This window comes from Lepidochelys kempii, chromosome 8, assembly GCF_965140265.1.
Source record: "Lepidochelys kempii isolate rLepKem1 chromosome 8, rLepKem1.hap2, whole genome shotgun sequence".
NCBI classification, from domain to species: domain Eukaryota; kingdom Metazoa; phylum Chordata; order Testudines; family Cheloniidae; genus Lepidochelys; species Lepidochelys kempii.
The window spans coordinates 50338948-50365490 of record NC_133263.1 but is presented as its reverse complement, the minus strand read 5'-3'; the positions used below and the strand labels follow the sequence as shown (position 1 = coordinate 50365490).

The following is a 26543-nucleotide window of genomic DNA, read 5'->3' as shown; positions in this document are numbered from 1 at the left end:
CATAACAATGGGCACATGTGAGAACTAATAGTTATCCATTCTGGCTATGCAATCAAATTTGCATCCCTGACCCCTCCAAAGTCCCTATCCTCACACCTTTTCAGGGGCTGTTCTCATGAGGAGATTCACAAACAAGAGGCAGAAGCCCTCTTACTGCAAGGAGCAATAGAGTGGGTACTTAGTACCAAGGAAAGCGTTTTTACTCAACATACTTCCTAGTACCCAAAAAGAAGGGCAGCTGGAGACCCATCCTCAATCTCTGCATTCTTAACTTCTTTATTTGCAAACTGAAATTTTTCATAGTCATTGGCATTTATAATCCCATCCATGGAAAAAGACATGTTATTTATAACTCTCAATATGAAGGACTGGTACTTTCACATGGACATTGACCCCACACTCAGATGTTTTCTCAGATTCATGGTGGGCCCCAACCATTTTCGATAGAGTCCACCTCTTTGGCCTCACAACCATCCTCAGGGTCTTTACCAAGGTTATCTTACTAGTAGCAGCCAGTATCAAGCATTGTGGCTTCCCCTATCTTCACTGCCAGCTTCTCATTGCCAAGGTGCCTATGAGTTGTCTGAGTCAATGCTTCAATTCTTGTCCCCCCTAGGGGTCATTGTAAATTCAGAAAAGTCTGTCCTCACTCCAGTGCAGACTTCAGACTTGATCAGAGGGTCCCTCAATTCAGTCATGGCAATCTGCCAGTGGATTTATTCCAAGTGATGAATGACCTCATAGATGAGATCATGAGCAATTCTTGAACACTAATCAGAATTTCTCTACTTGGATGTATGGCTTCATGTACTTATGCCATGCCATTCACCAGATTCTACCTTCATTGTCTGCAAGCGTATCTTCAAACCATGTACCCACCAAACGGTCCATGAGCACCATAGTAACTTGTTTCCACCAAAATAAAATCATCTCTATTGTGGTGGAAGAAGCCTCAGCGGGTATGCATGGGCATTCCCTTCCTTTCCTCCTCACCAGATAGGATGATCATTAAATGCCTCCCTTTTAGACTGCATGTTGTAGGGTGCTTGGACAGCCCGAGAAGCCAGGATGCACATTAACATTTTGGAATTATGGACTAAGAGGCTTGCAAAGCCTTTCTCCTATTCATTCAGGGTCACCCTATCCTCATAATGTCAAACAGTATAACAACTGTCCTTTTACATCAAAAAGCACAGAGTGAGAGCCATTCCTCTGTGTGCAGAAGTGGTCACTCTGTGCAACTGGTGCATCAACAATCAAATCACCCTGTCGGTAGCTTACCTTCCTGGGAATCAAATTGTGGTGGCTGACTCCCACTCATGGTTGATAGCAAAGTGTCTGCTGAGTGATTTTGCTCTATGGGAACATGTTCACCTCTCAATGAAGAGAAAGTGCAACATATATTCTTCCAGAGGAGCCCTAGCACATCATTCTCAGGCTGATGCTCTCCGTCTGTGGTCAGACCAACCATCTGAACTTTGTATTCCCTACCTTGCCATTCCTTGTCTTAAAGAAAATTAGTCAGTACAAGGTATGTGTCATCCTCGTCATCCACAACTGACCCCACAGTTTTGGTCCCTGAGTATCCTACGCATGTTGTCTTGGTGATCAATCAACATTCAGTCTTTTCCAGTCTGCTGACGCAGGTGAAAGATGGAATCAAGCATCCCAGCCCTCCAGCACTCTGTCCCAAGGCCTGGATTTTGAATGGGCATCAAGAATGTTTATGCTGTCAAGCAGTGCAAACCATCCTTACTAATACAAGAAAAGAGTCCACTAGAAAATGCTACTTAGCCAAGTTGAAGCATTTCTCTTTGTGGGCACAAAAAAAAAGTATATCCCCAAAAGCTGTGAGTATCCCCGCTTATTCTGGACTGTCATCTTTCCCTCAAAACAGCTAGTCTTTCTATTAACTCTTCCAGTCGCTTGATTCTCTGATAAAGAGACCTTGAGAGGTCATCTTGTCCAGTGCCCTGCACTCGTGGCAGGACTAAGTATTATCTAGACTATTCCTGACAAGTGTTTGTCTAACCTGCTCTTAAAAATCTCCAATGATGGAGATTCCACAACCACCCTGGGCAATTTATTCCAGTGCTTAACCACCCTGACAGTTAGGAAGTTTTTCTTAATGTCCAACCTAAAGCTCCTTTGCTGCAATTTTAGCCCACTGCTTCTTGTCCTATCCTCAGAGGTTAAGAAGAACAATTCTTCGCCCTCCTCCTTGTAAAAACCTTTTATGTACTTGAAAACTGTTATCACGTCCCCTCTGTCTTCTCTTTTCCAGACTAAATAAACCCAATTTTTTTCAATCTTCCCTCATGGGTCATGTTTTCTAGACCTGTAATCATTTCTGTTGTTCTTCTTTGGACTTTCTCCAATTTGTCCACATCTTTCTTGGTATGTGGTGCCCACAATACTCCAGTTGAGGCCTAATTAGCGCAGAGTAGAGCAGAAGAATTACTTCTCGTGACTTGCTTACAACACTCCTGCTAATGTATCCCAGAAGGATGTTTCCTTTTTTTTGCAACAGCGTTACACTGTTGACTCACATTTAGCTTGGGTCCACTAAGACTCCCAGATCCCTTTCCACAATACTACTTTCTAGGCAGTAGTTTCCCATTTTGTATGTGTGCAACTGATTGTTCCTTCGTAAATGGAGTACTTTGCATTTGTTATTGTTGTTGAATTTCATCCTGTTTACTTCAGACCATTTCTCCAGTTTGTCCAGATCATTTTTGAATTCTAATCCTGTCCTCCAAAGCACTTGCAACCTCTCCCAGCTTGATATCGTCCATGAACTTTATAAGTATACTCTCTATACCATTATCTAACTCATTGATGAAGATGGCGAACAGAATCGGACCCAGAACAGATCTTTGCGGGACCCCACTCATTATGCCCTTCCAGCATGACTGTGAACCACTGATAACTGTTCTCTGGGAATGGTTTTCCAACCAGTTTTGTACCCACCTTATAGTAGCTCCATCTTTGCATTTCCCTAGTTTGAGAAGGTCATGCAAGACCATATCAAAAGCTTTACGAACGTCAAGATTTATGGTCCACCTGGCAGCAGTCAGTACATACCACCCACCTTCACATGGTTGCTCAGTTTTCGCTCACCCACTGACTACTAGAGTCTGAAAGGGTCTAATCAGAACCTTTCCACCAGTAAGGAAACCTTCTCCTCAATGGGACTTAACCCTTGTTCTTTCGGTGCTCACTGTGCCTCCCTTTGAACGACTAGCTGCATGTTCCGTATCTCTTCTATCGATGAATGTTGCGTTCCTGGTAGCCATCACCGCAGCTGTGTGGGGGTGCTCAGAGCACTGTTGGCAGATCCACCTTACACTATATTCCCTAGAGACACAATTTCATTGTGTTTACATTCTAAGTTCACCCCCAAAGTAGTTTGAGTTTCGACTAAACCAGTCAATTCACTTTCCTGTTTTTTCCTGAACCAGAAGCATATGGCGAAGAGAGGAGACTTCATTCCCTTGAAATGTGACAGTCTTTAGCCTTTTACTTGCAAAGGGCATAGCCAATCAGAAAATCACCAAGACTTTTTATCGCCTTAGCCGAAAGAGTCTGAGGTCAAGCTATATCCTCTGAAGATCTCTAAATGGATCTCAGGTTGTATCTTATTCGATCAGCTGTCACATCTTCCTCCCCCTAAGGGGATGAGGGCTCCTTGTACAGAAGCACAAGCAATGTCAATGGCATCGCTTCAAGAAGTACCTTTACTTTACATTTGCAAAGCAACTTTGTAGAGTTCCATCTGCACATTTGTGAGACAATTTTCTCCTCCATTGATGTGCCTTTTGGGACAGTGGTCTTTCAAATGGCTCTGTGACCTGCATCCTCCTACTTGAGTAGTGCTTGTCAGTCACTCACAGTGGAATACACATAGGGGCCAGTTCTTGAAGGAGAAGAGAAAGTTACCTTACTGTAACTGAAGGTTCTTCTAGATGTGTGGTCCCTATCTGTATTCCACTACCTGCTCTTTTCCCCTCTGCTTCAGCTCATTCTTGGATTCACCCTATAGAAGGAATTGGAGAGGCACTTTGTTCTGTTCTGTTCTTTTATCTCCTGGGTTGGAGGCATGAGAGGAGAGTGAAGGTGTGTACATGGACCAATGGACAATGCTTTCAAAAATTCTTCAGCTCCGGGCACATGGAGCACATGCCTATGCCCACAGTGGAATACAGGTAAGGGACACACACACCTCGAAGAACCTCCAGTTAGCATAGAGTAAGTAATTTTCTTTCTTCCTGAGTCCCAGTAACACAAGATATAAATCAGAATGTTCACTCTGATTTCATGCTATTGTTACAAATGTCTAACAAATCAAACTGCGCCTCTCTCCTCATCTGTTATAATTCTAACTATGTTTGAGGTCTGAGATAAGGTTTGCATGAGTTACATGCATGTTGCAGTATGTAGGGGTTTGGGGTATATTTTGGAGATAAAAATGATTGTTCCTGTGGGGGCAGGAATTGTGCCATTGGCGATATTCTATGGGTGTCGCAGAATATGGAAGATTTCCCCCTTGTTTCCTGAATTATAAGGGTTTGGGTGACTTGGGATGTGCCCTGAAACAATGTTAGCTGCTTTTAAACAGTTTTTGTCTATGGGAATATGTTGATTAGCATATGCATACTAGATTGGCATGTTACTCACTTGTGAGTAAGCTATGAGAGTTTTTAGCGTTTATTAAACCTCTGTACTACACCATCATGGATTCTTCATATACCATTTATTGCAATAAAAAAATCTGAGTCAAGTATTTTGGTTTTTTTCTTATCCTGCTGCTTGGTGTTATCCCAAGTCCCAGTATTTCAGAACTCTGAGGGGGAGAGAGGAATTATGATACATTTTAGAAACTATCTAGATGTTTTATTCACAATGGAACAAATGTAATGTATTAGGACCTACTGGGTCGAGAAGGGCAGTGGCCTTGTGCAACACTTTGAAATCTCCCTTTTCCAGAGGTATAAACCTTCCATTTCTAGTTCTGATGGGTTGTGAGATGCTGAAGGCTTGCAGTGTTAAAAGTAGTCTCAGTGGTGATAACTTAATGATCCGTGTGCAATTGAATCAGTCTAAGATATGTAGTAAATGAAACTATCACCGCTAATTTGTAGGAAATTTGTACAAGAAACTTTGGGGCAGGAACTGCACTTATACCTAGAACAATGGGGCCTGATCCTAGTCATGGGTTCTGGATGCAACCATACTATAAATATTTAATATTACTATAAAAGCCTGAGGCATAATGAAGACAGGACAATACTGGGAGATCCAAAGAACTGTTAACTTGTTTTTCCCACTTCCTTGGAGAGTGATGGGATAGAGGAGCTTGATGTGGGGTAGTGTTTGTGGAGGACACAAGTGAGTCAATAAGAATTTGAATGAGGAGAGGCATGGAAGCCTTTTGCAGTGGGCTTGGAAGGTCATTTTGTGTGTAGAGGGCAAAGAAAAAGAAGGCACGAAGGCTGGAATCAGTGGAAAAAGGGCTGTTGAGGCTGGTTTTATTTGTGGGTTAAAGGGAACCCGGTAAACAAGATCAGAGATGTTAACCCTGCCCAGAACCTGTGCAGGGGCTTGAGGGCAGACTGAGAAATAGGGGATACGGTGGAGGGATTTAAAAATAAGTGACATTTCATAAACAAGAGGTTAATTTTAGCTGCTGAGGTTTGGATGGACTAGAGGTGAGCGCCATACTCTCAGGGCACCTAGAGGAGGTCACAATATTCAAGGCGGGAGGTAAGTGCATGGACAAGTATTTTCACAAGCAGGGCAGAAAGGAAGAAACAGAGTGTGACTATATCGTAGAGGAAGAAACATCTAATAATGTCCTGGATGTGTGGGGATAAGAAATTTAAGATGGGTTCTGAGAATGAGTGAAGTGGAGGACAGTGGTATTGACAGCAGCAGTGGAGAAAGGAATAACCTTGTTGGGATACTTTTTTTGCAGCCTAGTAACCCATTTGACAGGCTTTAATCTAATGTGATACTTTCACTAGTTCAGTTTGAGCAAGACATGAAATCAGGTAAAATCTCCTTGGAGTTCATCAAGTATACTATATGAGAGTTGTAAGTATCACACTAAGGAATCACAATTCAAATCGGAGTCTCCTGCCTTATGACAGCATTCTGACGTTTCTATACTGATGATTGCAGGTCAACAGACAGTCAGCTGAAGCTATGGAATGTAGGGAAACCACACTGCCTGCGCTCTTTCAAGGGTCACATCAACGAGAAGAATTTTGTAGGCCTGGCGTCCAACGGAGACTACATTGCCTGTGGTGAGTAGAGCATCCACCCAAGAAATGTTTGCATGGCTCCTCAGAGCTTGCACTGCTTCTAATGAAAAGTATGCATAAAAATGAACTCAGTACTTGAGACATCTTAGAAAATACAGGATTATTCTTAGTCTCTGCCCTCAGCTTTGCCCTAGAGAACAGTATAAAAAGTAGTAGCCGTACGGCAGTGTGCACTTACTCCAGTTCTGCCCTACTTACATGATTTGCTTTAACCACCAGACTTCCACTGAAATGTCCACAGGTAAGTTCACAGTCCCTACGTAGTTTCCATGAAAATGACATATGTCTTTTAAAAATAATAATAATTAAACTAAAAAAATCCCTCTATCAGTTGGATGTTGCACAGTGGTGGACTCACCACTCTGGGATAGTTAAACCAATTATTGCTGGATTAGGAGTTGAAACAATTCCAACAATGGTGAAAAGATCCCCCTAAATGTTGCTGCTGTCTCCCATCTGAGTTCCACTGACATCTGTGCAATTTGCACATGGGGCCTTTAATTATGTTCCATGCCTTTTCAAGTCTCTGCCAAAGTTATGGAACAAGGTTAAAGTCTCACCAGAACAGTGTTGTAATTGTGTATTGATTCCCTTGTAATTCTAACCTGGTAACCTGGACATCCACCCTGTAGTGATCCTGTACTCTAATTGCAGCAGCCAACAGTGATAGGCGGTAGAGGGAGCAATTAAACTTGCAGGAACTAGGCTGAAATAATTCTCTACTCTCACAGTAAAAGGTCTAAAAAGACTTGCTTATCAGGGGTCCATTTCTAGAACTTATTTTATTGATTTGCTTGTATTTACAGGAAGTGAAAATAACTCCCTCTACCTGTACTACAAGGGCCTCTCAAAGACACTTCTGACTTTCAAATTTGACACAGTAAAAAGCGTCCTGGACAAGGACCGGAAAGAGGATGACACAAATGAGTTTGTCAGTGCTGTGTGCTGGAGGGCACTGCCAGATGGGGTGAGTTTTCTGCTTATTTTTGCCAAGATTGCTGCTGGGTGAATGTCTTATGTTCATGTAAGATGGAGTCATTGAAGGTTTGGCTCCACTTTTGTTTTTTCCCAGTTATATTCCAAGGTATTTTGCAGGTCAGCCATAGAAAGTGCACATTTGCAGAGTAATTGAAAGGATTATATATATTTTAAAGGTACTGCAGTGTAATGGTTGTTAAAATTGGGAAATTCAAAAGGTTGTGGTAATCACAAAGAGTTTGTACATTTAAAATCTCAACCATAGTGATGCATTAATACAGTTTTTTGGCATTTAATTTCCTTGTTTCATTTTTATATGAATTTTGTATATGATCACATTCAAGTAAATTCACTATGCATATTTAAATGTGATCTTCTATATGGGATTTCACACTCTAATACATGCACTATGTGTAGATGATGAAATGCCTGAGATAAGGACCAGCTACATTATTTCCATTACTGTTTCCATGAACTTTGTTCCAAATATACAGAGTGTATGCTCCTCTTGTAGTGCATGCACTGCACTTTCAGTGTTTTTTAATCTAAAGTTTGACTGTATTGAAAAATATGCTGGTTTTGAGCTGGAGTGTTTAAAAAGAACTTTATAAAGTTACTTGTAAAAAAAAAAAAAAACCTCTGTAAACTTACTCATGTGCATAAGTGTTTGCAGATAAGGTCCTTAATTGGCGGGTGGGGAATTCATTCTTGGGTATTTCAAATAGCTAAATGGAATTTTATTTAACTTGTGAAGAGAGCATTTGGACTGAGAGCAAACCTGAGAAATTGGAGCCTGAAAGGTAATATTTTTAGCAAGTTAACAACTGCTTATCTGTATTTACAGTATACTGGAAGTGTCCTCACAGTCATAAATAGCATGAGATTATTTCAAATAAATTGTCCTGAACCAAGCCCCCCCCCCCCCCCAAACTAAAACTTTCTAGTGTTGGGGAGGATCTGGATCTGGATCTAAACTTTGTATCTCTAATTTTAAAGTCAAAGGAAAAAATGGGCTGTTTTAATTTTAAGAATACCAAATAGGGCTAATATTCTTTTGGATCATAAGCTAGGTTTTGAGGTGAGTTTGTTATGTAAATAAATGGATACGAAGTCTCAAGTGGACAATAGAAACTGTGTGACTTTCAACCCAGATCTCCATTGGTGAAAGCCTTGAAGTAACCCACTACATCCATAAGCTTCCCTTTCACCTTTCTTTTCTTTGCTGCAATATTTCCAGCAAGCCTGACCTCTGACTGCAGTGTACACCTTTGCTTCAGACAGCAGGGATCAATTGTGCCCTTTTGATTACTTCTCCTTACCTCTTCCTCTGATTCGCATTGCTCTCAATCTCTCCCACTTCTATTGTGTTTTTAGTCTGAGTGGCACTCTAAAGTAAGCAGCTGAAAAGCTGTTGAACAGAATTGTAGAGCGCTACTAGAGTATTCAACACAACTCGAATGCAAAATTTTATGTAACAAATGTATAATAAAGTAACAATGAAATCCGCTCAATAAAGGGTGCACTCAGCAATTATTACAATAGTGAGAGCTCACTGAGCTCTCTGGCATTCAGTCTGTCACCGTTCTTGAGAAGCCTGATTTTTGTCTGTCATTAGTTCCCACATGTCTCCCTGGGTTTTGTTTTAAATTACCATTTTTTTTTCCTGTGGCAACCAAAGTACCACCTTCTGGTTTGGAAAGAGAGCCATGAAAAGCTGCATGTGGCTAGAGAGCCACAGGCTGAGTATTTCTGCTTCAGCATTTTACCTCTGAATGTAGTACCTCCCATGCTTCTCTACATACTGCACTTGCACTGTTTCATGAGTCAGTTAGCAATGTGATTTGCTTTTTGCCAGGAGGCCCTCGCGTCTCTCTTTTTATAGTACATCCAGCTAGCACTGAGCTAAGTGTTATTCCTTCTGAATGTACCCACACATGCTTATTTTCAAACACAAGTCACTTGCCATGGTGCAGAGGATCTTGCTCAAACCTCACTAGCGCACTTGGCATGTTGGATTATTGTACCGCAGAGAGAGAGATTTGGAAGGCTAGTCTACATCCACAATGCCCCTTTCAAGGAAAATGTTTCCTTATTCTTCACTCCCTTACGTTTTCTTGCGGTGTCATGCTCTTTTCTAAGAAGACTTCGGACCTGCGTGAACACCCCTGGAAGATAACATGTGTTAATGAATCATGGAATGTGCTTGGAAGAGGTGATGGTATTGTGGCAGTCTTCCTGGTATGGCAGTCAAGAAGTTCTATTCCTGGCTTTGCCACAGACTTTCTGTGATCTTGCGGAAGTCTCTTAGTCGCTCTGCTTCCGTATCCCTATCTATAAAACGTACTCTACCTACCTCACATGAGTGTTCAGGCTTAGCTTGCTTATATTTGTAAACTGCTTCTTCAAATGGAGGGCAGCATAGAAATAGTGTATTAGCTGTGCCTCAGGATTCCTCAACATAACCCAGAGTTGATTCAGTTTCCTGTAGTGTTGCTGTGGACCATTCTCTAATTCAGTAGCCTTACCAACCGAGAAGGGAGGAACAAGTTTAAGTTTTGATGCTTTCCTCAAAGTATAAGTATCTGTAGCCACTTAAAGTGCAAAATCTGAGATCCAAGAAAAATAAAAACCCTTCAGATAGTTAAAACGCCCAAGGAAGCTGCTGCTGCTTTACCTTGTCCTGTTAGACAGGGTTGGCAGCTCTAGTTCTGTGGTTCCAGGCATTCCTATCAAGTGCGTCTTCCGAGTGACACCAACCTTCATGTCCTCCTTCAGCATCTCAAATCACTCGTGGTCTCTGTCCTGTAACTACTAGCTCTTGTACCCTTTTGCCAATATATCTTTCACCTTATTGTCTCAGCTGGCCCAGCCATCTCAATTGATAGCCCCTCAGCTTTTCTATGATGGGGGCTACCTGCATCTTTACTGATACTATTTCATGGTGTACCTCAGCCCTTGTCTTACCCAGCATCCACCTGAGCAATCTAATTTCTGCAGTGTGCATTTGTTCTCTTCCTCATTGGCCAGCATTCTAACCCATACATCACAGCTGGCCTAATTTGCTTGGCACATTTTTGTCTCAGAGAATTCCCATCAACTCCCTCCATTTGCACCAAGTGCTTTTCATGTGATTCCTAACATCTGCATCTGCTTTCCCATCAAATTCCCACTGAAACTAACAGAAATAAATTAATTTACACTTCCTTCTGACATAAGGGATTTGAGAGAAGATGGCAGGTGTGTACAGGGAAGGAATCCTTTGAATCTTCATTGGAGCCCTGAACTTCCTGTTCCCTCTTTCCATCCTCTTGAGATCCTCTGTCATAGTTATCATCTTTCCATCTGAAGAGGGCTGGACATGGTGTTTCTTCTGCATCTGTCAATACTAATCCATAATTGGCCAGACTGATTGAGACCGTTTCTCTCCCAAAAAGCTGAGCGCAGTGCTCCCTGCCAGAGCACTGCATCTGAGACACTAGAGTGGCCAGAATTTGTACATTTTGGATCAGGCTAATTTTTTAAGCGATAATAGTTTGTATTAAACATACAGTAGTTAGTATACTAATACTTTGGTCTTCTATCATGCCTTTTGGAGATCTTAAACACTTTAGATAAATCAGTGAACTAATTCTCTGAGCACTTGTTTTGGTAAGTGTACTCACCTTTTAGAGATGAGTAAATTGAGGCACAGAGATTCTAATATACACATTTTCTAAAGTGGCTTTCAGTTGAAGTTGGTGGGAGCTGCTAATGCTCAGCAACTCTGAAAATTGGTAGGCCACCTAAAATTAGAAGCCAGTCAAGAAATTTTTACCCACAATGAGTCACACAGTAAGTTAATGGCAGAGTCAGGGATATGCTCCAGAACACCTGCCCTAAACACATACCTCTAACTTCTAAGCTGAGAGGTTTATAATGTACATGCCTGGCTCTGTCTCTCCTTAACAGAAGAAAAAAAAAATACTCCCTAACACACAGACAAGACAGCCCGCTTGATGTAAAACTTCGATTCTAGTATTGGGGTTGTTAATAAATTCTGCTGTTCTGTTAGCATAAACACCATAAGAAAACTAGTGGAAACGCACATGGCTTTCTTACTAAGGGAAAGGAAATGAAGTATTACTTCTAGAACAATGCTAGGCAAGCAGAAATGTCTGTCTTCTTTAAAATGCATGTATGTAGGGGAGAGTCAATTTAAGGTGTTTGTCTGCAACAGACAATTGGAATGTAGGTAGTACCCTGAGGAGAACCTCTTTTGTACTTGGTTTCTCCTTATTCTCCTGCATAATATTTCCACACCTCCTGAGAGGTAGACACCCTTCACTCTGACCTGGCTTGTTACGTTCAGAGTTAAAAGTGCACCCCATACATCTGCCACTCTATTACCTCTTAAATAACCCTCCTCCCTTCCATTGCAGTTGGTGTTTCTCAGAAGGGAGCTGTTGGGAGAGCAGGTTTAGCATTGGCTGCTCCCTGGACAGCAGAAAGGTGGTATTGCTGAACACAGAAGCAATTTGATTATGTAGATTAAGCAGGGCTCAATCTATCATAATCGCTGTAAAGAAGCCATTTAATTTTGTGCCTGTTTGCATGAGTGTTCATTACCGCAGATAAGCAGGTTCGCTTGGGAACGACTTTCCAAGTAGAAATATCGGGGGTTTGATAAGCAGCAAGGAGATGCAGATAAGAGAAGAATATGCTAAGTAAATTAGCCTAAGCAAAGATTTGTATCTTTTTAAAGACAAAAAAGAAAATATATTGACAATAGCATTTTTGTTTTAAATTAGGTCTTCCAGATCTCTTAACTGAAGGAACATTGGGACTATATACTGTAATTTGTTTAAGGGGCATCTGACATTTGAGTGGAATGCTTTTAATTGTGTATTCACTAGATGACAGAGAAGTGCAGCTTTGCAAAAACATCTTGAAGAGCTGAGATACAGGCTGGGCGAATAGAAAACTGGTCTGTGTGTTCCTGTCCAAGGGTTGTTCTTCAAATCAGTGTGAGTTTAGCAGTCTGGGAAGCTAATATCTAACCATCAATGAGAGGCACAGGAACTGACTTTTCAGGAGGTCTCCAGGCTCATTTAGATGCTGTTATATGACACAAGTGTCTCCATATCCATACACCCCTGCACCACTGCTGTATTATCTCTTGGGGGCTTCTGGTAAGATTGTAGTTTTCCTCTACAGAAGGTAAAACAGGTCACAAGTTTGTGTGCCAGGTCCTTTTACCCAAGTTGTTCTAGGCCACTTACAATGAAACGTTAGACAAATGACTTCCCACCAGCTACTTTGACTAAGACAGCAAACTCCCGTGGACTCCTTACTCTGAATTTCAGGTTACCCTGTTCTAGATTTTATAAACAACTCTTCAGAAAGGGTCATGTTGCACACCTTTTTGGATTGCTACTTCAGGAAACGAGCTTTCCTTTCTTTAGCTAAAATTACAACAGTTGACAATCCTATGTAGCATCTCAGACTTCAGTTCCCTAAGTGTGTCGTCAGTAATTAATTTTATTAATTACATGTTCTTTAAAAACATGTAATTATTCTACAGTAAATCTTCATTTACAAGTACCCTTATTTTCTGTTAACTCATGGAAAGTAGTTATCCATTTTGTTTCCCACAGAATGAATAAATATGGTACACATGAGCTAGCTAGTACACATGGGACTTCGATAATTTACGATCAGCAACTTGAATCCCTTTTGCTGGATTTAATCTAACCATCTCAGATAATTTCAGAAAGTGATTCATTGCCGTTCTTAGCTGTTAATTAATTTGGAAGAGTTATTGATATTAACATGAAACTTCCCATGCTATTCCCAAATAACCAAACCTTACTCTAATCTAAAATAACCTGCCCTGATTTTAATTGTAGTTCTGTTAATCTGAAATCTTAGTTTCAGTTAAGATTTCCAAAAATGCAAAGGATTTTCTTTTTCACTCCACTTAGCTGTAGTCTGTTGCAAGAACTTGGGTTTAAACTAATCTCAAGACCGCTAGCAGCTTTGATTTACAAATTAAACCTGTATTTTTCATGCAGAATTCTCAAATGGAGTTGTTTAGATGGCAGTTGAAGCTTATCTAGAAAGTAATCTGAGATTTCTGTGTGAGAGGTACTCACAATACAATGCCAGAACTGTGCTGTCTTTTCTGATCCCTCTGGCATCTCAATCAGAACCTGACTCCAGGTGATCACTGACAGCTGTAGTACTTGCTGTCCCGTTCCAAGCATCTCTGTGAGGGCCTCTACCATTCCCCACTTTATCCAATTTTCTCTCCTATTCACAACTGTTGAGTTATTATCATAGGTTACACTTCTCACAAGTCTGCCTCCGCTTTATCCTGACATTGCTTCTTCACTGGTCAAACCTAATCAAGCACTCTGATCTTTTGTTGCACTGCGTTCTAGATCTTCACTCCCAGGGTGCCTTGCATCTCCTTCATACAGCCACAAGAGGGCTGGTGTTTGGCTCCCTCTTCACTCTTCTGGTTGAAATACATAATTAACAGTTTTTCAAGGTTGTGGCAATCTGAGAATCCTCTCCCAGAAAAATGAGGTACGTTTGAATGTGCTCAGAGACCCTCTGCCTTTACCTAGAATTTCGTCAAATGCTGTTTGCCTGCTTTGGAGTTTAGACCTCCTGAGAAGCTGACCTGCCAACATGATGGCTCCCAGATCTTCTCTGCTGCACTCTTTTCTCTCTGGCTGCACCAAATTCTTTCTAGTTGTGTTTAAAAGCCCAACAATTTTTCATCCTTTCACTCAAGCAGTTTCCTCTACTTGTTGCTTAGCACCTTGCAGCAAGATATTGTTACTGCATTTTATTTCATTCCTTTCTATTTTCCTCAAGCCTCTTAAAGGAGCTATGCAAGTCTCTTGTCAATCTCATTTTCTTAAACAGAGAATGTTAAATCTTTATTATTTAAATCTAACCCAGAGCATCATAAAATACACTTGAGACTTGCTTGGCTTGTAAAGTTCCTAGGTTGGAAATGCAATAGTATGTATAACATTTCCTTCCACATGCCTGTTGCTGAAAGGGTCTAATTTTGTGCATAAAGTAATTCCATGAGGCATGTTCTTGTCTTCAGGGAAACTCAGTGAGGTGTGTGTATTTGTATATAATGTATGTTAAATTTGTACAGTGCAGATATCTTTCTAGAGATATTCTATCTTGGATTCTGCTTGTTGCATGAAAAGAGAATTAAGCAAAGAAAATACCCAGCTGAATGTAGCAACTCTTTACTCATCATTACCGCCCTAGGAGTCCAACTGTTGAGAGCTACATGAGAAAATTATACTCTATTATTAGTGGCTCACTAGCTATCTTGACATTTCAGTGTTTGACACCTCAGTCCTTATGCAAATTACAGGATTTAGAAGAATTTTATTTTTCATCCCTTTTATGAAAAAAAATCTCCAGTATTTTTTCATTTATTCTCTCCCCGGGCCCAGGAACCTGTTGAGGTTTCTCCTGTAAAGGTGGTACTTGCTGACATGAGTGGGTCTCAGAACTGCCACAAATTCCCCGTCCATTGCTATTCGGTGTATGCAGGGGTAAGTCACATCAGGAGACTGTCCATTTCAGTCTTTCCTTTTCCTCTGGGGCTAACCATTTTACTACTAAAATTGACACCTCTTCCCCATCTTCAGTGCAATTGGAGAAACTGTATTGCAGCATTTGTGTTGCTGTTCCAAGTTTCCGGCTGGTTTGAGGACCGCTAGTTGATGCAATAATGCATCATTTTTAATCCTTCCTTTCCTAGATTCAGATTAACTGTTCGTATACTCCTGTGTCAATTGATTGATCAGACTGATGCTATTGTTCAGCACTAAAGGCCTATTCTTCCCCACTGCCTCCATTACAGTGCTTTGAAATCACTCTAACTTGGATTTGAGAATAGTCTTATCAAAGGAATGGGTCCTGGTTTTTCCTCTTGGGTTCCAAGTCTAGTTTCACAAACTTAATCTAAAGTCTTTTTTCCCCTCTTCAAAAAAGAAGAGGGCAGGGGGTAGTTTTAAGCTTGACCATTATAAATTGCCTAGGGGTCTTTTGTGAGTTTAAAGGAGATGTCAAAGTTGAAGTGGTTTTTTTGAACTGAGGCAGCATTTACACCAGCAAACTACTTTGCTGTAATTCATCACCAGTGCATGTCCAGTAATGCTAACCATTAGGTAGGCCAGAGGCATTTTTATCAGTCATCTGTTTTTCAGTCATTTAGTGAATGGCATAGTGGTAGAAGTGTGAGAACTGTTGACATTACCTTTTCAGCCATTGAGCCCACTGGTAGAGTTGCGGTGAGTGTGGATTATATTTCACTGCTAATGTAACCCGGGTCTTAGTATTCCTGTTATTTCCTGATCTTGAGACATGCGAACTTGCACAGCAAGAATCGCATTGTTACAGTATTCATTGTGAATGGGGACACACAGAAATCCCTCTTCACAGCTCTTATTAAATTTGAGAGTAGAAGTTTCTCTTCCGCTGGATCTCTGGTATTTTAATAAGTAGCAATTAATTATTAAACAAAGAATGTGGTTAAAGCACGGTCTCTTTTGTGGTTTAACTATTATAAAAGTTTGAATTTCCTGGCTTTTGTAGTTTAATTCTGAGATGAGACACACTCTGTCCTTAATTCCCCATTGTACCATTGTATTACAAGATATAATATACCACTTTAGTTTGTGTAGTCTTTCACATAAAATATGTTCCAAACTATTTTTATTAATATCAGATACTTATTTTACAGTAGCATCCAGGGCCAGAGTCAAGCTCAGAGCCATCTTGTGTTAGGCACAGTACACAGCTTGAAGCGTGCACAGTCTCAACCCCAAAGAGTTTACAAATGTTAGTTTAAAGACAGTTGTCAATTCCACCGCCTTCCCAGGAGAATTTCCACGGGACCCCCTGATCCCAGAGGGTTGATATATACACCCTTATAGATCTTAATTATTTAATTAGTACCTTAATTATAAAGACATCATGAGGTTTGGGTTTCAAGTAAACATCCAGAAGTTCTGATACCTTTTGGAACCTTTGGAGGCTCTTTTCCCTCCGTGCCCTAGGTTTCCCCCCAACCGTTTGCCTTTATGTGGGTGGAGAGATTTGTTACTCTTCCCCCCCGCAGCAACCTTCAGGCAACATCCTCCCATACTCTGTATGCAAGGAGCCCACAGGTTTTCCTCATGGAAATGGAGTATGTTTGATGTCTCCTCATTCCTTATGTCACCTCTACCTGTGATGTGGTCCCCCTTTCTGCATCACCATCTCTGTTCCTCTCAGCCCTGATCTGGAGAGTCTAGAGTGGAATGGAGATCTGCCCCCTCCAGAACAATGCATCTCTGCAGGTGCCAGCCAGGATGTGTGGGCACTCTGCCTACTCTCCTTGTATCTGCTTCCTGGGTCTCATGCTCCAGAAAAGGGCAAACTCATGGTCAAGTCAAGGTAAAGGCTAGGTGAGCAGGCTCTAGCCTTCTGCCGCCTTCTTGTATGCTCACTTTTTTTTTTTTTTTTTAAAGTAACTGAGCCCATGGCTCTGGTTGGGACTGAGTGCCCCTTGGCTAATGCTTAAAATTTCTGGGAAGTCCTGGCCAACCTCTGGAGATTTGGAAAATATAGTTACGCCATGTTTTATTAAAGGCAGACAAAGAAATTGTCATAAACCAGGGAGAAAATGTCATCTTCCTGAGATTTGCAAAAAGATGGAAAGTCAAGTGAAGCAGATAAAAGGGGGTGGTTCAAGAAGATTATAGGAGCTACAGAGGAAAAGACTGTTGTCTCCACACAAGCTTTCAGGGTTGGTACAGAAGGCTGATAGTGGATAAGCAAGCGTGGGATGAAATGACACAGTCCCTGGGACAGACTGAAATAAGTCCAAGAAGGGTTTTAAAAATGGTCAGTTTTGGACTGTGATCTGAACTGACTGGGGAATGAATACCCTGGAAGTGTAATGGCCCTGAAACTTTATTTATTTATTGCAAGAATTTGAATTAACTGGTAAATGTGTGTTTTCCCTTCAGGTACCAGGCAAAAATGTTAGTTCCTAATTAAATTTCTGGCAACCTCTAAAGCCATTAGCAGGAAGTGAGTAGTTCATCCCACCCCTGCCCTTATCTGGGGCAGGCCTTTTTAATTTTGAGCTGCAGTTTTGATGCCAATTAACACAAACTACTGGAACACTGGTTTCTTGCAATCACAGCTTAGACTCCATAAATCAGCAACACTTAGCAATTAAACTCTTATTTAAAATAAAATCTTTGGAATGAATTAGTCAATGCGTACCCAATATGTCTGTAATTCTTTACCTCGAAGTTGCAATGTATTTTTTTCTCCAAAAGCAATTGGTGTTGGTCTATTGCCAACGCTGAGGGTTTCTTAAAAGCCCATTCTTGAGGAGTAACAATGCATACCATGCTTTAGCCTGGTTCTCCTTCTGTTAGTGCAAGACAGCTACTATTGTAAGCTTTAAAACAAAAATATCTTAGAACAATTTATACCTAACTCTTGGAAATTAGCTGGTGAGAATTTTTCATGACAACATTTCAGAATAAATGGAAATAGAGGAATGTTCTTTGTAGAGGAATTGCTAGCAGTTTAAGTTGGTGGCTCTTTGAATCTGATGAGGAGTTTCAACACTGGAAGTAGTCCTGGCAGAGATGCGTTAGTGGGCACAGTCCACTAATACATCTCTGCCAAGACTAAGATACAAGTTGAGGCCCACAGGATATTTCATATGGTTCTACAGTTTTATTTCATGAATTTTGCCCATATATATGCACAAGTATGTGTGAAATCCGTATGTTTAAACAGGAGGTGTTATAGGCTCTTCTAAACAGAGGAAACTCTTCTAAAGTATGTGTTTGGAGTGGGATTTTTCAAAAGCACTCATCATTGAAATAACTCTGTTCCTATTGAAGTCAATAATAACGTTCCCTTTGACTTCACTGGGAGCAGAATTAGGCCCACACTGAAGATTTTTGAAAACCCCACTCTGAGTATACTACAGCCTCTTGTTCGAACATTATTTTATAGACCTATTCCCTTCCTTCCTTCCTTTTAACAGGTAACATTGCCAATGCTACAGCAACGGTAGCTGCATTATATGAAATTAACTTCTGCAGTTTTATAAAGCTAGTGCTTGTTCAGATTGTATATATTTACCTTTTGCAAGTGACACAAGATCACAGATGTTTAACATTCTATAGTGTTCAAATGAGGTGGAAAAATAAAACTATTTTTTTTCCTTCCAGCATTCAATTTTAAGATTTGATCAGACAGTTTCACCTCTGAGTGAAATGGAAGCACTGATGCAGAACTAGTCACGCGCCTAGCTTTATGACAACAAAAGCTTTTGTTTATGTAGGCTTCTATACTGTATCCATCATTTTAGTATCAGAGCTCCTGTACTATAGATTTCACACCCTGTCTGCTACTATGGTCTGGATCAAAATGGATTAGAACCTAAGAGCTTCAGGTCAGTCTAATGTCAATCAAGTTGCCCAGCCTTAAGCAATAATAGAACTTTGATGCTAAGCCGCATATTAAAAGAGTGCACTCAGGCAGATCTGATGAACAGTTCACTTTTCTTAGACTTGTGTCCTTTATTTTACATTTTTTGAAGAGGAGTTGCTCGTTCCTCGTTGGGGTTTACCTTGACCTGCTGCTGATTGTTGTTGTTCCTACTGCCCTCCGTGTGCTAAGAGTAAAAGATGGACCTTGCTTTGGAGGGCACAGTGGGTCTTAATTGAAGTACCTGTACAGAACAAGCCATTTAGTCAAACAGAATAAATCTGGAGGTAGAATTTCATTAATAGCTGCTTTGAGGAATGGTTTACAAATACCCAGCATAGCATGGAGTCATTTTAAAAATAAATCTGAACCAAACCAAATTATATTTCATAAAACAATGGATCCCTATTAAACACAGCTAAACGTTACCCACCACATCAGGGTTGTTGCAGCTAAACAGGATTGTGCAGCACTCTTTCAAGATGTTTTGATTCTACAATTTGAAATAGGATTTTTTTTATACAGCAAATAATGCTCAAGCTACTTTAGTCTTTTGTATTTTATTGCATACCATAATCACTTTATCCCAAACTCTTGCTCTGGATTGCCGAACCTGGAATGAAGCAAACGATTTACTGCATTGCCAGGGGTTTAGTGTGCTAAGGTTTTTTAAATTCACTTCAGTGTGTCTGAAGTGAATATTAAGTTAAAGGGACAAATATAGTCGACACAGTCTGGGGAGCTGGCGGAGAAGACAATGGCATTTTTTCCCACTTACTCATAATAATGAGATACTGCAAGGAAGATAAGAGAACGACATTGGGAGGAAGGATTGGGTCAGATCCATAGAAATTCCTTTGGCCAGCAATCTGCGAAGAGCATGTAAATACAATTCAGAGGAAGGAAGTGATTGCATCCCTCCCGAATGTCACCATAGACAGAAGCTTAGCATTGTTCTCCAAACTGCTAAATGTGAGTCTGGCATAGATTTTCCATAGCTCCTAGGTTGGTGAGCTTGATTGTCTGCGGCCAGGCTGCCTGATGCTGCTGAAAAAGACTTGCTGTGCAGCAGTCTGCTCTGGCTGAATTAGAGATCTCCTCATGTCCACTGAACAGTGGAAACTGATACAGTTTATGAAGAGTGTACTCGTGGAAAGTGTTACATCGCTTCTGAATAAAAAAAATCTTTCATTTAGAATTGAAAGTGAATAGTGCTTCCATTTCTATACAGTGTTTCAGAACTTGTATGTTGATTTGAGCATACGAAGAGACAAGTCAATTTGCACAAGCCGTGGTAAAAACAGGAAAGAGATGAGCTGAAAGTAAAATCAGCATATTCATATTCAAAGGGGCTTGGATTCATTTTGCAGTGTCCTTGTTGTTTTCACTAGTGCAAAATTTGGTTACTGTACAGGAAATTGCCTCACATCTGAGTATACATTACAAAACAAGTACTCTGAATTCTGTTGGAAGACCTGTGAAAATTTGAGGTAACACACAGGTCAGCACTTGCTAACAACCTGTTACAAAACTAACAAATGTTTTACAAGCAACTATGCACAGGTTGAAGTGGATACTTTGTCTCTTAGGCCTTGCCTACACTACAAGGGTAAGTCGACCTAAGTTATGTAACTCCAGTTACATGAATAACGTAGCTGGCGTCGATTTATCTTAGGTCGACTTACTGCGGGGTCGACGGGAGACACTCTCCCATCGACTTACCTCACACTTCTTGTTCCGGTGGAGTACTGGAGTCGATGGGAGAGCAGTCTACGGTCAATTTAGCATAAATCGACCCCCAGCACATTGATTGCCACAGCGTCAATCCCCGGTAAGTGTAGACAGCCCTTCGACTTTTCCCTTATGCCTGTCAATTAATCCATAGCACGCAGTTAACCAATGTATAGCTGTCCACGTTATGTTGGCTTTGCTGATGCTTGCTTATTTATAAGTGATTGTAAAACTAAAATATGCCTGTAAATTTTTTTGTCGTGCTTTTACCTTTTAGGGTGAATGCACAATTGTGGTTAGAGATGCATAGTTCATTGGCAAGCTGTAAAAGCTTCCTCTCAGATATTGTTTCAGCCATAGACTTCAGTACTAACCTGCATCACTTTTGCCATTCTGATCCTGAGCCCAAAGCAGCTCAGTCTGACCAACAGAAGGCTTTACTATTCCAGTAGCAGGCCTCTCCCAAGAGATAGTGGCCATGTCTCTACTACAGACGTAAGTTGACATCCAGCTGCCACAGTAATTAAGTTGGCTGTGTCCATGTCCGTGTGTCATGCTCCTTGTGTCAGTGGAGCGTGTCCTCACTAGTAGTGCTTGCATCAATGCAGAGAGCAGTGAGGTTTTGGGAAGGGCTTGCAGTGCTTCATGGGGCTAAAACATTCTCGCAGGAGTGACTGGGAACATGGCTTCAACATCCCATGATGCAGTTTTCTCCCTCCCCTGATTTCATCTGCAATCCATATTTCATGCCTTTTTTTAAAAAAAGCAGGCATAGCTGTGCATATGGCATCTGCAGAGACGCATGGACCCTGCTCAGCTGTGTACAATTGTGGCAAGTGTCGCAAACAGCACATGCCTTACCCTGCAGTATTTCCAGAGATGTGAGAGGAACCGCCGCATCCTTCAAGTAGCCCTGCTGGAATGAAACAATTCCCAGTTGCTTCTGGCAGTCGTGCAGCAGCTTAACACAATGGAGCACTGGTTCTGGTCCTGAGAAACAAGCACTCACTAGTGGGATCACATCGTTATGCAGTTATGGAATGATGATCAGTGATTGCAGAAATTTTGTATGTGCAAGGCCACTTTTCAGGAACCGTGTGTGGAGCTCTCCCCAGCCCTGCTGCTCAGCAACACTAAAATGAGACCTGCTTTGACAGCAGAGAAACGAGTGGCAAATTCTGTGTGGAAGCTTGCAATGCCAGACTGCTATCAGTCAGTGGGCAATCAATTTGGAATTGGTAAATCCACTGTGGGGGGTTGCTGTGATCCAGGTATGCAGAGCTATTAATATTCTTCTGCTAAGAAGGATAGTGACTCTGGGCAATGTGCAGGATATAGTGGATGGATTTGCCACAATGGGGTTCCCTAATTATGGTGGTTCAATGGATGGCATGCATTTCCCTATCTTGGCACCAGACCATATTTCCAAAAAGTACCTAAACAGAAAGGGATACTTTTATATTGTTTTGCAAGCACTGGTGGATCACCAGAGGTTTTATACCAACATCAACATGGGATGGTCCCAGAAGGTGCATGATGTGTGCATCTTTAAGACAGGTCTGTTCAGAAAGCTGCAAGCAGGGACTTTCTTTCCGGACCGCAAAATTACCACTGGTGATGTTCAAATGCCAATAGTTATCCTGGGAGAGCCAGCCTACCTCTTACTCCTATGGCTCATGAAGCCGGACACCTGGATACCAGCAAGGAGCAGTTCAACAATAGGTTCAGCAAATGCAGAATGGTGGTTGAATGTGCCTTTGGCCATTTGAAGAGTCACTGGCTCAGTCTGCTCACTCAATTAGATCTCAGTGGAAAAAAAAATCCCTATGGTTTATAGCTGCCTGCTGTGTGCCTCATAATATCTGTGAAGCAAAGAGAGAAGTTTCCACAAGAGTGGAATGTGGAGGTGGATAGACCGTCTGTCTGCTAATTTTGAGCAGCCAGATACCAGGGCTATCAGAAGAGCTCAATGTGGAGCAGTGCGTCTCAGGGAGGCTTTGAAAACCCATTTTAGTAGTGACCCACAGTAATGTGCGCTGCCTGTCTGTATTGGGCCTACCATAATCTGAACCTTGATGTGACTGCTACGTTTGTTTTCCATGCACATCACCCCCAGTGCCTCAGATTCCCTGTCCCTTTCTTCCCCTTCTGCTTTGAATTAATAAAGATTTCATTTTCAAGATCTGGACTTTCATTGCACGCAGATATAGACACCAAAAGATCTGTCACAAGAATTAAATCTTGGAAAGACGGTGGAATAAAATTGGGAGCAGAAAACACATTCATCTGGTCTTTAAAAGAACAGCGGCCTTGCCTGTCATACCTCAGCATATGTGCAGCTGTTTATTCTTGACATCCTCCCCAGGGATTGAGTGGAAGGGATATTGCATTGGCACCCCTCACCTAGTGGAACACAGGAGGGGGAGTGTGGTGATGTTGGAATGCCGTTCTGCAGAGGGAGTTTGAGCCTCGAGATGTTTCTCCTGAATGTCACTCAGACACGTCAACATGGCTGTTCCTTCAGAATCCCCAGCATCTACTACTGTGTGCCATCTTCATTCTCCGGGGGTCCTGTCCTGCTCATAATGTCCGCATCCAGTTTTTCAGAGAGAGCAATCCTGCACGCGCTCTGCTCGGTGTCTGCTGTCATGGAGCATTTATTATCTCATTAAACATGTCATCGTGCATTTGTTCTCCTTCGTCTTATCTGGGAGAATCTCTCTGCTGGTGTGGAAGAATAACTGAAGGCCACACTTTCAGCTGTAAGCCATGCAAAGCAGAAAGGAACCATTGTCAGTGCAGACCCAGGGCCTAGTGCACAGTTGCTATGTAAAAATTGCTCCCCTGAATCCATGCAAGTGTAAAGCAGAACATTTTCATTTCTATACGGTATTAATTGAACCGGTTTGCTGTCCCCGCCATGATGGGTATGGTCTGGGGGCAGGGGCATCAGACCATCTGCAGCAGTGGAACCGTAGATGGCCAGGGGGCCATGCCACCTTCTCTTTGTAACATGGACGTTGTCTGGAGGTCGGGGACCAGCGTTCCACCTCCCAAACCGCAAGCCTTGGTAGAGGCGGCACAGCGGGGGAGGTGTGTGTGCTTGCGGTGGCATGTGGTCACCACAACATTTTCCTTATTTCCCCATTGCCGCTGCTCTCTAGCGCCCGAGGCTCGTAGTTTTTGAGGTCAGCTCTGACCCCTGCCACCCAAACTATGTACATGTTTTGTAAAGCTTGGGTGACTGGGCAGAAAATGACAAGAGGTTGTGGGGGGGCCAGGCATAGGCACTACTGTTTGCACTTTGAGCAATTTAAATGTAAACTACCACCATCTCCCATAGGTGACCCTAGCTGATATCATGCTCCTGAGGGTAACAGAGGCCGCAAGGGAACAGCTGCTGCAAGCATCCAGGTACATACCAGGACTTTATGTTGCCATGCTGTGTACTGCGATGATGCCAGGCGAATTAATACTGGAGTGGGGTGGGAAAGTGTCCTACTGCAGTGGAAGAAATAAGGCAGCCCTTCCCAGAAACCTTCTGCAATGGATTGCAGAGTACTTCCATGAAAGTTTCCTGGAGATCTCTAGGAAGGAATCCCAGGACATCCCTGTGTACATAATCTTTTTCGGAGGGCACCCTCCACCTATCTGGTGTAGCCACTGGGAAGCAAATAGCCACTCTACCTCAGTTGGTTTTTTAAATAAAAAGTAGAATATAAGAACATGTGACCCCAAAATATTAATTGGAATTGCATACTCACCAGAGGTTCCTTCCCTGGCATCACTCTCGGCCATGCTGATCTGCTGCAACTGGCTGGACTGTTCCGGGGTTATAAACAGCTCCTGGCTCTCTAGGACAGTGGATCCAGTGCTCACCTGTCTCCCATTCCTCTTCCTTGTCCATGAAGGACAGTGTTGTCTGCGGTGGCCCATGTCTCCGACTCCTCAGAGGTACTGCGCTGCTCTTGGGGGTCATGGTAGGGTCGCAGCTGAGAATAGCATGCAGCTCCTTGTAAAAATGGCATGTATGCGGTACTGAACCAGAGTGACTGTTCATCTCCCTGGCCTTCTGCTATGCCTGCTGCAGTTCCTTGATTTTCACGTGGCACCGCTGTGTCCCTAGTGTAGCCCTTCTGCCCCATGCTGCAAATGATCTGCTTGTCTATGTCTATGGTTCTACGGCTGGATCAGAGCTGTGCCTGCACAGCCTCCTCTTCCCACAGACCCAGAAGATCAACTACCACCTCCTATGTACTCCAGGCAGGAGCATGTTTGGAGTGTGGCGCTGGCATGGTCAGCTGGGCAGGTGAGCTTTCCACGCCGAACAAACAGGAAATTAAAATTCAAAAGTTACTGGTTGTTTAACAGGGGAGGTGCTGTTTCCTGTGTACCTGGCTGCTGGGCAGCGGAGTTGAGAATGGTGACCAGAGCAGTCACAGCGGAGCATTGTGGGACATCTCCTGGAGGCCAGATAAGTCGACATAAGCCACACAGCATCTACGCTGCCACTGCATCAACCTAACTACGTCAAATTGAGCACTATGCCTCTCGTGGATGTGGAGTAATTAAGTAGTCATAGCAGGTGAGTTGCATCAGTGGACGGAACCTGGTAGCATAGACACAGACGACATTAGGTTGACCTAAGCTGCCTTACGTCGACCTACCTGTGTAATGTAGACCAGGCCACTGTAGTTCAATATACTGAATATGGGCCTGAGCGCCAGGAACTTCTGGTTTCTAATCCCACTTGTGCCACTGACTCCCTGGGTGACATTTGACAACACATTTACCTTCTTTGTGCTTCAATTGCTTCATTCGTAAAGTGAGAATTATATTTACTTTCCTCAGGTGGGTGCTGTGAGGACTAATTTTTATACAGAGCTTTGAAACTATAGAGTGCCATAAGTGATTATGTGTTTCTGAGCAGACTGTCATGTTGCATGGTGGTTTTATGAGATGGACAAGTGTACAGTGAGAGAGTTTGAGATTGTTACATGAATTTCATGTAGTGAATCTAAATTTGAACCCAGGTTTCTTGAGACAAAAGTTAGTGAAGTAGTCTGACACATGTTGTGCCTTGTTTTCTCTCCCTTTGCCCAGCCCCATTCAGAAAACCACATACTGTATGTGCCATATGCATATTTTCTTAAAAGCCACTTCTTACAGCAACAGTTCTCCATTTGAAGTCATGATCTACAATTGTAGATGATTGTATCTAGATATTGCCATTCATTATCTTTTCTATTACTGATAAAAACACACACCGGTTCACTGTAAATTGAAATCCGTAGTATTCAGTCCTGGTAAAACAAATAGTTCCTTTCCTCAGAAGTTCATTCTGTTCTGTCCAGTCCTTTCTTATTGTCTGTGTTAATCTGTTTTGAAATGTTTTGAGGAATCAGCAGACTGATAAAATGGCAATGTAGCATTGCCATTCACTCTGGCTTCAGTCACCATGACTTCTATTGAGGAGTAAATCAACAGCAGTGCAGGAGGAATATTTAAAGGGCACTAGTCCAGAGAGGATGATATAGATTAGACAAGTAATCAAATATAGGAGAAATACTATTTTTCACCCCTCCTGTCTTCTTCAAGTTGGCTTTTCTAATATTTATGCAGCTGAAGGATATCCAGGCCGATACCATGCCTCTCAAAAGAGTTTTGTTCGCTTGTGTCATTGAAGCACAAATACTGATTATTTTAATTGTTATTTGCTTGAATCCTTTTAAACTTGCCTTTTGCCATTAAAATCTTTGGTATCTTAATACATTTCTGTTATTGCTGGAATTTTCTTTCCTTTTTGATCATATATTATTGGTAATCTCCACATGCATTCAAAATGACATTGGGTGTTAAAAAACACATTAAAAAACCACTGTCACTTCAATTTCAGTTATCTGAAGATTTTTTACAGCCATTGTGCAAAATTGATTCCAACTGTATCAAAATTATTCATTATAAGGAGAGGTGATTTCACTTGTCCTATGA

The 26543-nt window shown here is 41.8% G+C and overlaps 1 protein-coding gene across 3 annotated transcripts in view; it reads left to right on the top strand.

Annotated features, from left to right (window-relative positions):
• Positions 1 to 26543, top strand: part of COP1 (COP1 E3 ubiquitin ligase) — a 226800-nt gene that overhangs the window by 174256 nt on the left and 26001 nt on the right. For 2 of the 3 annotated variants that reach the window (XM_073356470.1, XM_073356469.1), the window contains exons 17-18: positions 6181 to 6305; positions 7130 to 7290. In XM_073356470.1, coding sequence (XP_073212571.1) covers positions 6181 to 6305; positions 7130 to 7290 — 286 coding nt within the window. Of the gene's footprint in view, positions 1 to 6180; positions 6306 to 7129; positions 7291 to 23895; positions 24283 to 26543 lie in introns of those variants that run through there. The other variant, XM_073356471.1, reaches the window with a different exon arrangement.